The 14,725-nt window shown below is 46.2% G+C and overlaps 1 protein-coding gene across 3 annotated transcripts in view; it reads right to left on the reverse strand.

The window, feature by feature from the left end:
• Positions 1-12,179: 12,179 nt before the first annotated feature.
• ATL2 (atlastin GTPase 2) overlaps positions 12,180-14,725 on the reverse strand; it is a 117,931-nt gene continuing 115,385 nt past the window's right edge. For 2 of the 3 annotated variants that reach the window (XM_038751143.1, XM_038751056.1), the window contains one exon: positions 14,031-14,660. In XM_038751143.1, the coding sequence (XP_038607071.1) occupies positions 14,553-14,660 (108 nt within the window). In that variant the 3' untranslated portion in view covers positions 14,031-14,552. Of the gene's footprint in view, positions 14,661-14,725 lie in introns of all 3 variants that reach the window. The other variant, XM_038751237.1, reaches the window with a different exon arrangement.

A 14,725-nucleotide genomic window follows, 5' to 3' on the forward strand; every position in this document is an offset into this window, starting at 1 on the left:
GGGGAGGGGGGAGAGGAGGAGGGAAGGGAGAGAGGAGGAGGAGAGGGAGAGAAGGGGAGGAGAAAGGAGGAGGGGGGGAGGAGGAGGGGAGGGAGAGACTCGGGGAGAGGAGGAGGGGGGAAGAGGGGGGAGAGGAGGAGGGAAGGGGAGGGGGGAGAGGAGGAGGGAAGGGAGAGAGGAGGAGGAGAGGGAGAGAAGGGGAGGAGAAAGGAGGAGGGGGAGAGGAGGAGGGGAGGGAGAGACTCGGGGAGAGGAGGAGGGGGAAGAGGGGGGAGAGGAGGAGGGGAGGGAGAGAGGAGGGGGAGGGAGAGAGGAGGAGGAGAGGGAGAGAAGGGGAGGGGCAAGGAGGGGGGGAGAGGGGAGGAGAGGAGGAGGGGGAGGATGGGGAGGGGCAAGGAAGAGGGGGAGAGGAGGGAGGGAGAGAAGGGGAGGGGGCACCAGGGAAGCCCTCAGCCGCTGGAGCTCCGATGCCCCTGCAGCCACAGCGGGGGGAAACGGGACCAAGAGACTTGGGTGATGGAAGCAGCAGCAGCCTGGCCTAGTGGACAGAGCAGAAGCCTGGGAGTCAGGGGACCTGGGTTCTAATTTCAACTCTGCTCCGTGTCTGCTGTGTGGGCAAGTCACTTCACTTCTCTGGGCCTCAGTTACCTGAAAAATGGGGGGCTGCGACTGTGAGCCCCACAAGGGACAGGGACTGCGTTCAACTCAATTTGCTTGTATCTATCCCAGCACTTAGTACAGTGCCTGACACGTTGTAAGCGCTTAAATACCATGAAAAGAATAAATAGAAAAGGTCAGGGGGAAAAAGCCTTCTTCTCTGGGCCTCAGTTACCTGAAAAATGGGGGGCTGCGACTGTGAGCCCCACAAGGGACAGGGACTGCGTTCAACTCAATTTGCTTGTATCTATCCCAGCACTTAGTACAGTGCCTGACACGTTGAAAGCACTTAAATACCATGAAAAGAATAAATAAAAATGGTCAGGGGAAAAAAGCCTTCTTCTCTGGGCATGGATGGGGAAGGTCTTTCCCTCCGTCCTCCTTCCCCCTCCTCCCGGTCTCTACCCTAGAAACAAAGCAGTGTATAAGGTCCCTTCCTTCCTCTCCCCCCTCGGCCCCCTCTCCATCCCCCCCATCTTACCTCCTTCCCTACCCCACAGCACCTGTATATATGTATATACGTTTGTACATATTTATTACTCTATTTATTTATTTATTTTACTTGTACATATCTATTCTATTTATTTTATTTTGTTAGTATGTTTGGTTTTGTTCTCTGTCTCCTTTTAGACTGTGAGCCCACTGTTGGGTAGGGACTGTCTCTGTATATTGCCAATTTGTACTTCCCAAGCGCTTAGTACAGTGCTCTGCACATAGCGCTCAATAAATACGATTGATGATGATGATGAAGATGATTAAACAAGTCAGGTTCTCTGCCCTCCTCCCCAAATCATCAGGCCCGCACACAGCACCTGGTGTAAAGAGCAGATGAACAAATCAATCGGTCCTATTTATTCAGCTCCTACTGTGCGCAGAGCACTTCACTAAGCACTCAGGAGAGTATGACATAACGGAGTTGATAAACACGCTCCCAAATCGGCCCAGCGTGTGACTTGGGTTTGTTAGTTTGAGGGGCGAAAGCCCGACCTCCCCCATTGACTCCCCTCCCCACCCGCCACCCACTATCCTAGCAGCTTCTCTGTAGGCCCCCCATCATCATCATCAATCGTATTTATTGAGCGCTTACTATGTGCAGAGCACTGTACTAAGCGCTTGGGAAGTACAAATTGGCAACATAGAGAGACGGTCCCTACCCAACAGTGGGCTCACAGTCTAAAAGGGGGAGACAGAGAACAAAACCAAACATACTAACAAAATAAAATAAATAGGATAGGCCTTCTTGGTACTTACCTAGTCTTCCTGGCTAACCCCAGCTTCATGCTTCTTTCCCCCCCATCGGATCCCCATCCCAAACCCATCTTCCCAGTCCTCTCCCGCAGGCCCAATCCTCCTCCGCGATCCAACCGAACCTCCTAGGTGAGAGAGGAGCAGCCTCTCTGGAAAGGGTCCGAACGATTGAGGATATTCCCTGTTCTAGAAGCTATCTACTGAGCACTGACGGTGTGCAGAGCACTGTTCGAGGCACTTCGGAGAGCACAATACACCATAGTCGGTAGACATGTTCCCTGTCCTCAAGGAGCTTAGATACTATAATAATAATAATAATAATGTTGGTATTTGTTAAGCACTTACTATGTGCAAAGCACTGTTCTAAGCGCTGGGGTAGATACAAGGTAATCAGGTTGTCCCACGAGGGGCTCACAGTCTTCATCCCCATTTTACGGATGAGGGAACTGAGGCCCAGAGAAGTGAAGTGACTTGCCCAAAGTCACACAGCTGACAAGTGCCGGGGCCGGGATTTGAACCCGCGGCCTCTGACTCCAAAGCCCGTGTTCTTTCCACTGAGCCACGCTGCTTCCCTAGAAACCTCCAGGTCTTTCCCCCTTTTCTATAATAATCATAATGGTATTTGTTAAGCACTTACTATGTGCCAAGCACTATTCTAAGCGCTGGGGAGGTTACAAGGTGATCAGGTTGTCCCACGGGGGGCTCACAGTCTCAATCCCCATTTTACAGATGAGCTAACTGAGGCACAGAGAAGTTAAGTGACTTGTCCAAAGTCACATAGCTGACAAATGTAGGAGCCGGGATTCGAACCCATGACCTCTGACTCCAAAGCCCGGGCTCTTTCTGCTGAGCCACACTGCTTCTCCCAGGGGCTCTATCCACTAGGCCAAGCTGTTTCTCACAGGTCAGTGGTCTGCAAACGGTAAGTGCTTGATAAATACGGATGGATGGATGGATGGATGGATGGATGGATGGATGGATGGATGGATGGATGGATGGATGAATGAATGATGATTTGGGGAGGAGGGCAGAGGGGCTCACAGTCTCAATCCCCATTTTTCAGATGAGGTAACTGAGGCACAAAGAAGTTAAGTGAACATCCCTCTACCCTCCACCCACCCCACCCTCCATCACAGATCAGTCTGAGTCTTCTCTGGGGAGAGAGGGGTTGCCCCCCCCCCCCCAAGTGTAAAACTCATTCAGCAACTTGGTCCAGCCCTGAAAACCCTGAAAAGTTTCCCGCTAGCCATTATTACTTCTGCTTCCCCCTTTTCCACATGATGGAGAGAGATGGTCCCTTTTAGACTGTGAGCCCACTGTTGGGTAGGGACTGTCTCCATATGTTGCCAATTTGTACTTCCCAAGCGCTTAGTACACTGCTCTGCACACAGTAAGCGCTCAATAAATACGATTGATGATGATGGTCACCGCAGCGTGAGAAGAATGTGGCTTAGTGGCCCAGGGGTCAGAAGGACCTGGGTTCTAATCCCGGCTCCTCCACATGTCCGCCGGGTGACCTTGGGCAAGTCACTTCATTTCTCTGTCTCAGTTCCCTCATCTGTAAAATGGGGATTAAGAGTGTGAGCTTCATTTGGAACAGAGACTGCGTCCAACCTGATTGATTTGTACCAACCCCAGCACTTAGAACAGTGCTTGGCACATAGTAAGTGCTTAACAAGTACCATTATTATTATTATTAGACTCCTGCTTTGGTCCAGTGATGGAAAATTCAATCAATCATTCATATTTATTGAGTGCTTACTATGTGCAGAGCAATCAATCAATCGTATTTATTGAGCACTTACTGTGTGCAGAGCACTGTACTAAGCGCTTGGGAAGTCCAAGTTGGCAACATATAGAGACTGTCCCTACCCAACAGTGGGCTCACAGTCTAGAAGGGGGAGACAGACAACAAAACCAAACATATTAACAAAATAAAATAAATAGAATAAATATGTACAAGTAAAATAAATAGAGTAATAAATGCATACAAACATATATACATATATACAGGTGCTGTGGGGAAGGGAAGAAGGTAAGGTGAGGGGGATGGATAGAGCACTGTCCTAAGTGACTGGGAGAGTATGATATAATAATAATAATGGCATTTATTAGGCGCTTACTATGTGCAAGGCACTGTTCTAAGCGCTGAACTGAAATGGTTAGATACACCCCCTGCCCACAGTAAGCTTGCAGTTTAGAGGGGGAGACAGACATTAATGTAAATAAATAAATGACAGAAATGTACACAAGTGCTGTGGCGACAGAGGGGTGAATAAAGGGTACAAATCCAAGTGCAAGGGTGATGCAGAAGGGAGTGGGAGAATAGGAAATAAGGGTTTAGTCAGGAAAAGCCTCTTGGAGAAAATTCATTCATTCAATCATATTTATTGAGCGCTTACTGTGTGCAGAGCACTGTACTAAGCGCTTGGGAAGTACAAATTGGCAACATATAGAGACGGTCCCTACCCAACAGCGGGCTCACAGTCTAGAAGGGGGAGACAGGCAACAAAACAAAACATGTAGACAGGTGTCAAAATCGTCAGAACAAATAGAATTATTCATTCATTCATTCAATCGTATTTATTGAGCGCTTACTGTGTGCAGAGCACTGTACTAAGCACTTGGGAAGTGCAAGTTGGCAACATATAGAGACGGTCGCTACCCAACAGCGGGTTCACAGTCTAGAAGGGGGAGACAGACAACAAAACATATAAACAAAATAAAATAAATAGGATAAATATGTACAAGTAAAATAGAGGAATAAATATGTACAAACATATATACATATATACGGGTGCTGTGGGGAGGGGAAGGAGGTAAGGCGGGGGGGATGGGGAGGGGGAGGAGGGGAGAGGAAATAAGACTTCAATAAGGCTTAATAGGTAGGGAGGCTGATCACCTGTTGGATATAATGATGGCAATTATTAAGCGCTTTCTATGTGCAAAGCACTGTTCTAAGCGCTGGGGAGGTTACAAGGTGATCAGGTTGTCCTACGGGGGGCTCACAGTCTTAATCCCCATTTTACAGATGAGGTCACTGAGGCCCAGAGAAGTGAAGTGACTTGCCCAAAGTCACACAGCTGACAGTTGGCAGAGCTGGAATTTGAACCCATGTCCTCTGACTCCAAAGCCTGGGCTCTTTCCAGTGAGCCACGCTGTTAAGTGCTTACTATGTGCCAAGCACTGTTCTAAACAGTAGGAGAAATACAAGTTCATCAGGTTGGACACAGTCCCTGTCCCACATGGGGGCTCACACTCTGAATCCCCATTTTACAGATGAGGTAACTGAGGCCCAAAGAATTGAAGTGACTTGCCCAAAGACACGCAGCAGTAAATCCATCAAAGATCCCAGCCTCCTTGGATGATACAATCTAGCCGGGCTGTTAGACAATTACTCTCCCCCACTTCAAAGCCTTATTGAAGGCACACCTCCTCCAGGAGGCCTTCCCAGATTCATTCATTCGTTCAATCGTATTTATTGAGCGCTTACTGTGTGCAGAGCACTGTACTAAGCGCTTGGGAAGTCCAAGTCGGCAACATATAGAGACGGTCCCTACCCAACAGCGGGCTCACAGTCTAGAAGGGGGAGACAGAACAAAACAAAACATATTAACAAAATAAAATAAATAGATGAAGCCCCACTTTTCCTCATCTCCCACTCCCTTCTGCATCATGCTGCCTTGCTCCCTCTGCTCTTCCCCGCTCCCCACCCCACAGCATTTATGTACATATCATCATCAATCGTATTTATTGAGCGCTTACTATGTGCAGAGCACTGTACTAAGCGCTTGGGAAGTACAAATTGGCAACATAGAGAGACAGTCCCTACCCAACAGTGGGCTCACTTATTTGTATTGATGTCTGTCTTCCCCCCTCTAGACTGAAAGCTTGTGTGGACAGGGAATGTCACCGTTTATTGTTGTATTGTACTTTCCCAAGCGCTTAGTACAGTGCTCTGCACACAGTGAGCACTCAATAAATACGATTGAATGAATTAATTAATTAAAAAAAGCCATTCAAGTGTCTGACCTAAATTTCTTCCGTTCTTTCCGTCCTGACCTCAGGGACCTGTTTTCGGGGGGCAAACACATTCGATGCATGCACAGGAGCGAAAGGTAACACTGGTCAGTCAGTTAATCGTATTTATTGAGCACTTATTGTGTGCAGAGCACTGTACTAAGCACTTGGGAGAGTACAATATAACAGACACATTCCCTGACCACAATCAGCTTACAATCTAGAAGCAGCGTGGCTCAGTGGAAAGAGCCCGGGCTTTGGAGTCAGAGGTCATGGGTTTGAATCCCGGCTCCGCCACATGTCTGTTGTGTGACCTTGGGCAAGTCCCTTAACTTCTCTGAGCCTCAGTTACCTCATCTGTAAAATGGGGATTGACTGTGAGCCCCATGTGGGACAACCTGATCACGTTATATCCCCTCAGCGCTTAGAACAGTGTTTTGCACATAGTAAGTGCTTAACAAATGCCATTATTATTATTATTATTATTATAAGGCAAGACAGATATTAATATAAATAATCACACTGGCTTGTTTGCTTGCCTGGTCCCTCTCCCCCCAACACTCACCTCTCCTGGTTGGGGTGGAGATATAATTTCCCATCGGAGGAGTAAAGAGAATTAATCCATCAATTAATCAATGGTATTTATTCCAAGCTTGCTATTCATTCATTCATTCAATCGCATTTAGTGAGCGCTTACTGCGTGCAGAGCACTGTACTAAGCACTTGGAAAGTACAAGTCGGCAACAAATAGATGAGAAGCAGCGTGGCTCAGTGGAAAGAGCCCGGGCTTGGGAGTCAGACCTGACTCTGCTACTTGCCAGCTGTGTGACTTTGGGCAGGTCACTTAGCTTCTCTGGGCCTCAGTTCCCTCATCTGTAAAATGGGGATTAAGACCCTGAGCCCTACGTGGGACAACCTGATCACCTCGTATCCTCCCCAGCGCTTAGAACAGTGCTTTGCACATAGTAAGCACTTAATAAATGCCATCATTGTTATTAGAGACAATCCCTACCCAACAATGGGTTCACCTACCCCAGTGCTTAGAACAGTGCTTGACACAGAGTAAGTGCTTAACAAACACCGTCAACATTATTATTAGGCAGGAAGACAGACATTAATATAAACAATTTTTAATGTGTAATTTAATGACATACACACAAGTGCTGTAGGGTTGGGAGTGGGGCAAATATCAAATGTCCAGAGATCACAGATCCAAGTGTGTAGATGATGCAGAAGGGAGAGTGAGCCAGGATGGAAAGAATGATTTAATCGGGGAAGGCCTCTTGGAGGAGATGTAAACTTAATAAAACTTTGAAGATGGAGAGAGTGGTGGGCCGATGGATAAGGAAGGAGAGAGGGTTCCCGGCTAGGGGGAGGATCAATCACTCAATCAATCGTATTTATTGAGCGCTTACTGTGTGCAGAGCACTGTACTAAGCGCTTGGGAAGTACAAGTTGGCAACATATAGAGACAGTCCCTACCCAACAGTGGGCTCACAGTCTAAAAGGACTGTGGGAAAGGGGTCGGCAGCGAGATATATGAGATTGGGGCGCAGTGAATAAGAGCAGAGTGAGAGAGCTGGGCTGTAATAGACGGTAAAATGGGGCGAACTGATTGAGTGCTTTAAAGAGAAGCAGCGTGGCTCACTGGAAAGAGCCCGGGCTTTGGAGTCACAGGGCATGGGTTCAAATCCCGGCTCCGCCCATTGTCAGCTGGATGACTTTGGGCAAGTCACTTAAACTTCTCTGGGCCTCAGTTCCCTCATCTGGAAAATGGGGATTAAGATTGTGAGCCCCACATGGGACAACCTGATCACCTTGTATCCTCCCCAGCGCTTAGAACAGTGCTTTGCACATAGTAAGTGCTTAACAAATGCCATCATTATTATTATTTAGAGCTGATGGTGAGAAGTTTCACTAAATCCTATCAGTTCAACCTTCACAACATCACTAAACTCTGCCCTTTCCTCATCATACAAACTGTTACCACATTAGTTAGCGTGGCTCAGCGGAAAGAGCCTGGGCTTTGGAATCAGCGGTCGTGGGTTCAAATCCGGCCTCCACCAATTGTCAGCTGTGAGAACTTTGGGCAAGTCACTTCACTTCTCTGGGTCTCAGTTACCTCATCTGTAAAATGGGGCTTAAGACTGTGAGCCCACCGTGGGACAACCTGATCACCTTGTAACCTCCCCAGTGCTTAGAACAGTGCTTTGCACATAGTAAGCATGCTTAATAAATGCCGTTATTATTATTATTATCATTAGTCCAAGCACTTATCCTATCCTGCCTTGATTACTGTATCAGCCTCCTTGCTGACCTTCCTGCCTCTGGTCTCTCCCCACTCCAGTCCATACTTCACTCTGCCGCCTGGATCATTTTTCTGCAAAATAGTTGAGGCCACATTTCCCCACTCCTCATTCATTCATTCATTCAATCGTACTTATTGAGCGCTTACTGTGTGCAGAGCACTGTACTAAGCTCTTGGGAAGTACGAGTTGGCAACATATAGACGGTCCCTACCCAACAGCGGGTTCACAGTCTGGAAAGGGGAGACAGACAACAAAACACATTAACAAAATAAAAGAAATAGGATAAATACGCACAAGTAAAATAGAGTAGTAAATATGTACAAACATATATACATACATACAGGTGCTCTGGGGAGGGGAAGGAGGTAAGGTGGGGGGGATGGGGAGGGGGAGAGGAAGGAGGGGGCTGAGTCTGGGAAGGCTTCCTGGAGGAGGTGAGCTCCCAATAGGGCCTCGAAGGGAGGAAGAGAGCCAGCCTGGAGGATGTGCAGAGGGAGGGGATTGAGGGAGGGAGCAGATTCCTCAAGAATCCCCAGTCGTTGCCCATCTATTTCCATGTCACCTTGCAATCACCTTGCCCCTTTTACCACAACCCAGCCCAAACATTTTGCTCTTCTAATGCTAACCTTCTCACTGTACTCAATCTCATCTATCCCACCATCAACCTCTCGCCCACATCCTGCCTCTGGCCTGAATGCCCTCCCTATTCATTTCCAATGGAAAATTACTCTCCCCCACTTCAAAGCCTCATTGAAAGAACATCTCCTCCAAGAGGCCTTCCCTGGCTGAGCCCTTTTTTCCCCTCTTCTACTCCCTCCTGCATCACCCGTACTCCCTTCATTCATCCCCACTTCCAGCCCCACAGCACTTTTATGCATAATTGTATTTTTAAGTATTTACATTAATGTCTGCCTCCCCCTCTAGACTGTAAACTCATTGTGGGCAGGGACTGTGTCTGTTTACTGTTAGAGTGTACTCTCCCAAGCACTTCGTACAATGCTCTGCACACAGTAAGTGCTCAATAAATGATTGGTTGACTAAAGGTCCACTAAAACCTGTTGCTTCAGATCAGAAAATTTAGTTTATTTTATTATTAATGATAATGATAATTGTGGCATTTGTTAGATACTTACTATGTGTCAAAATACCGCACTAATTGCTAAGGTAGATACAAGATCATCAGATCCCACATGGGACTCTCGGGCTAAATGGGGAAACAATCAATCAATTGTATTTATGGAGCACTTACTGTGAGCAGAGCACCGTACTAAGTGCCTGGGAGAGTACAATATAATAGTATAACAGACCCATTCCCCTCCCACAATGAGCTTACAGTCTAGAGGGGGAAACAGACAGTAATGTAAATAAACTAAAGACATACACATATATATAAGTGCTGTGGAGCTGAGGGGGCAGTGAATAAAGGGAGCAAGTCAGGGTGACACAAAAGGGAGTAGGTGAAAAGGAAATTCTTTCAATCATACTTATTGAGCACTTACTGTGCGCAGGAAATGAGGCCTTAAGTCAGGGAAGGCCTCTTGGAGGAGATGTGCCTTCAATAAGGTTTTGAAGGTGGGTGAGAGTCACTGTCAGATATGAAGTGGAAGGGTTACAGGCCAGAGGCAAGATGTGGGCAAGAAGTCAGCAGTGAGATAGACGAGATCGAAGTGCAGTGAGTGCATTTGCATTAGAGAAGCTGCGTGGCTCAGTGGAAAGCGCCCAGGCTTGGGAGTCAGAGGTCATGGGTTCAAATCCCGGCTCCGCCACTTGTCAGCTGTGTGACTTTGAGCAAGTCACTTCACTGGGCTTCAGTGACCTCATCTGTCAAGTGGAGATGAAGACTGTGAGCCCCCCGAGAGACAACCTGATCGCCTTGTAACCTCCCCTGCGCTTAGAACAGTGCTTTGCACATAGTTAAGTGCTTAAATGCCATTATTATTATTATTATTAAATAAATAAAAGTACAGTTATGTACCTAAGTGCTACAGGGATGGGAGGGGGATGTAGTAGGAGAGTTGAGAGGTGAAGTAGGAGGGGGCAAGACGATTGAGTGCTTTAAAGCCAATGCTAAGGAGTTTCTATTTAATGTGGAGGTGGATGGTTAATAATAATAATAGTAACGATGGTATTTGTTAAGTGCTTACTATGTGCAAAGCAACCCCTGGAGGTTCTTGAGAAGAGGGGAAATAGGACCTGACCATTTCTGTAGAAGAATGATCAGGGCAGCAGAGTGAAGTATGGACTAGAGTGAGGAGAGACGGGAGGCTGATATAGTAATCAAGGCAGATAGGATAAATGCTTGGATTAGTATGGTAGCAGTTTGAAAGGAGAAGGGTGGATTTTAGGGATATGAAGGTTAAACCGACAGGTTCTAATGAAATTGAATACGTGGGTTAAATCAATCAATCAATCAATCAATCAATCGTATTTATTGAGCGCTTACTGTGTGCAGAGCACTGTACTAAGCGCTTGGGAAGTACAAGTCAGCAACATAGAGAGACAGTCCCTACCCAACAGCGGGCTCACAGTCTAGAAGGGGGAGACGGAGAACAAAACCAAACATACTAACAAAATTAAATAAATAGAATAGATATGTACAAGTAAGATAAATAAATGGAGTAATAAATATGTACAAACATATATACAGGGGCTGTGGGGAAGGGAAGGAGGTAAGATGGGGGGGATGGAGAAGAGGACGAGGGGGAGAGGAAGGAAGGGGCTCAGTCTGGAAAGCCCTCCAGGGATAATGTGAGGAGTCAAGGATAACACCAGGGTAACGGGCTTGTGAGACAGGAAGGACAGTGGTGCTGTCTATAGTGTTGGGAAAGTCAGAACTAGGACAGGTTTTGCATAGGAAGATGAGTTCTGTTTTGGACATGTAAAGTCTGAGGTGAAGGCAGGAAATCCAAGAAGCAGCACAGCTTGGAGGATAGAACACAGGCCTGGGCGTCAAAAGGACTTGGGTTCTAATCCCTGCTCTGCCACATGTCTGCTGTGTGACCTTGGTCAAGTCACTTCACCTCTCTAGTTATCTCATCTGTAAAATGGGGATGGGTGTGAGCCCCATGTGGGACAAGGACCGTGTTCAACTGATTATCTTGTATCTACGCCAGCACTTAAAATAGTGCTTGGCACATAGTAAGTTGCTTGACAAGTACCATGATCATTATTGTTAATACTATTATCTTGACAAGTACCATGATTATTATTAATACTCTTAAGTAGAGATGTCTTCAATAATAATGGTATTTGTTAAGCACTTACTATGTGCAAAGCACTGTTCTAAGCGCTGGGGGGATACAAGGGGCTCACAGTCTTCATCCCCATTTTACAGATGAGGGAACTGAGGCCCAGAGAAGTGAAGTGGCTTGCCCAAAGTCACACAGCTGACAATTGGCAGAGCCGGGATTTGAACCCATGACCTCTGACTCCAAAGCCCGGACTCTTTTCCCTGAGCCACGCGGCAGGAGGAACTGTGAAACTGCAGAGAGGGTGAGGAATCCGGGCTGAATCTCCATTTTTACTCAACATCTGGGCAAGTGTCCCAAATACCGCTTCGTTGGAGCAAACTAACATCGAGACGGTAAATTCATTATGGACAGAGAATATGTCTACTAACTCTGCTAAACTGTCCTCTCCCAAGTGTTTCATACAGTGCTCTGCATACAGTAAGTGCTCAATAAGTTCAATTGGGAGACCCTGAGACTTATGGGATAGCTTCCCGGGCAAAAATGTGAGGCAGCTCAGTTTATTTTCTTAGATTTAATCTTCTCACCTCATCTTGCTTAAATACTTTGTTCTTGAACAGGAAAGGCTTTGAAGAGACTTCACGTCCCCTCCGCCGGGTGAAACTGCCTCTAAGAACGGACTCTTTCCGAGCTCCCAAGTCCAGACTCAAAAACCCAGAACCGTTTTCATTTGGAAAAAGGTGAGATGCAGCATCCCTTCATTTTGAACGCTTTGCTATTATACAGCAAATTTTTTATTTTTCTCCATCATTCATGAACAATCCATATCACCGACAAAGTGATAAAAGAAAAAAAAATCATCACGGTAAAGCCTGTTTCTGGAATGAGGGGAGTCGGCTGCTATTAATTTAATATATAGGAATTAATTAATACAATCCATAACCAAACAAAATTTGGTGAGGGGGGTGGAGGGGAGGGCATACAGATCAACGCAGGTTTGGAAACGTCACATACGCCACAATCCCCATATTCTCTTCACTTTTAAACACCAAGCAGGGTGCTCACAAGAATCATCACAGAACGCTAGCCTTAGGGTATACCACCAGAAACCCCAGACAGGAAAACACAACTCCCAAGACAGTTAAACCATCGAGACAGAGTTATGGGAATAGACGGACACCCACGGAAGAATAGTTGGGCTATTCTTTTACTGACTCGGCTTCTTTCCAGAGTACAGCACCTCTATGCTGCCCCTCAGAGAGGTGATTCCTGTCCACAGTCCTTCCAGGAGAAACACCGTTTATGTAGGGGAATACATACTTGATGAGTTCCTTGAAAAAGACTCACGAGCTTGGTTTCGTAGATGTACAACAACCCATTTTAATAAGGAACCGAAAATAAATTACAGGAAAGAACTTTAAAAATGCCAACAGAGGGCAAAGTTTCACGACAGACATTCCCGCTGATTTCCCAAGGTGGGTGGGGGGGGAGGAGGGGGGAGATTGCAGGGCTCAAGGCAGGTAGATATCACAAATATATCAAAAACTTCAAATCGTTTAATGCATTCACACACTTAGAGGAGCCACAGACGTTCCTTTACAGGGACGGTACTTACTCTACCACAGAACCAGATTTTGCCATAGACTACAAAACTTTTGATACAAAATTGTATTTATATATTTATATTTCATATACATGCCCTATCTGTGATTGTAGAAAATAAACGCTACACACTGTACAGACGATCCTAACTCATAGCTGTAGGCAACATCTCTGGATGGAAATCTTTCTCCCCCGATAAAATTAATGGCATTTTTTTTTTTTTTATGTACATGAAGGCTAAACTGCAGAAAAGACAGTTCAGGTTCCCAGATATGCACCTCCTTTTAGGGCAGGTTGGTGAATTTAAAAAGGCAAGACAAATGCACACTTTAGAATCACTTCCCTAGCTACAATAAAGTCTAATGTCATTTCTGTAAGGATCTGATACATGCATTCGTGTAACACTGGTGTCCGAGGCAAGAAAGCGATATATACTCGTAACTGGTGATGAAGTGGCTCGTAAAGGCTGCTGCCTCGATTTGATTCTAGATACAGTGATTCATCGATACGCCAGAAATTAAAAAAAATAATAATAATAAACTGACACGGGACATTGGGTTTACATTCAGTTAAAAGATTCTCTCGAGTCGATTTCTCGAAAAATGATTTCCCTGGGATATCCCTTCACCGGGGACAAATTTCTAGGGTAGGCCAGAGAATGCCGATTAAAAAAAGAAACAAACCAACCAAAAATGGGAGGACAGGACACGGCACGAGACGTGCACAGATGACCTGGGGCTCCACTCAAGACCCCCCTGCCAACAGTCTCCGGGGCACCGAGAAGCACATGCAGAAGAGATCGCTCAAAACCCGACAAGCTACGTTCACGCCGGGCAGCAGCCCTCAGTGAAGCCAGTTGCGCTTAAACTACTTCTACAGTTGATTGTAAACTTTGGTTTATTTTATTGAAGTTCTCTGGTATACAGCGAGCGTGAACACGAAGGCAGAGCCGCGTCGAAGAGGAGCGTCAGTCTGACTTTAACCTCGCGTGTTGAGACACCTGGTCGGTCAGGCCTGCTACGATAGAGTTTGCTACAGACTGCCTTATGTTTTCCTCCATTATATTTTCCCCCAGAGGCTTGAATACCTGTGGCATGAGAAGTATGCAAAACAAGACAAAAATATAAAATAAACGTGAGGGAGGCGGGGGAAAAGAAATCAAAGTCACATAAAGAAAAATGCAGCTAAGAATTCAAAGGAAATAGACACAAAAGTGGGTTTATGGAAAACCGAAAAAAGATGAGCTAACAGTAGGGAAGTTAAGCTGCTACAGATGATGCGGTTATTTTACAAAGGAATGAAAATGAGCTCTATCTTCCTTCTATACAGTAGGTTTCCACTGAGTTCAAACCCCTTTATAGTTCCTACAAGATGGACGTAGCATTCCATACCCTATATGCAGCATTCTGGTATGTACACAGCGTTTACGCAGACCGGCCCAGACGGTCCAGCTTACTGTCCTACATGTAAGTGTCAACACTTCAGATACAGGAGGGAGGGGGAAAAAAAAAAAAAGTAAAAATACTGTCTAATTTTTCTTCTTGTTATTGTTGGAGGAAAGTCTCTGTCGCTGAGTCGAAGAGAAAGCATGCTGGGTCACGCGGCGTCTAATAACTTCGAACAGTTTGGAAAACACCTAGAACACGGAGGGAGTCGTTAGGAATGGGGTTCAGAGGGCCACCCGGTTGAAAGAGTTTAAGA

This window comes from Tachyglossus aculeatus, chromosome 1 (assembly GCF_015852505.1).
Source record: "Tachyglossus aculeatus isolate mTacAcu1 chromosome 1, mTacAcu1.pri, whole genome shotgun sequence".
NCBI classification, from domain to species: Eukaryota; Metazoa; Chordata; class Mammalia; order Monotremata; family Tachyglossidae; genus Tachyglossus; species Tachyglossus aculeatus.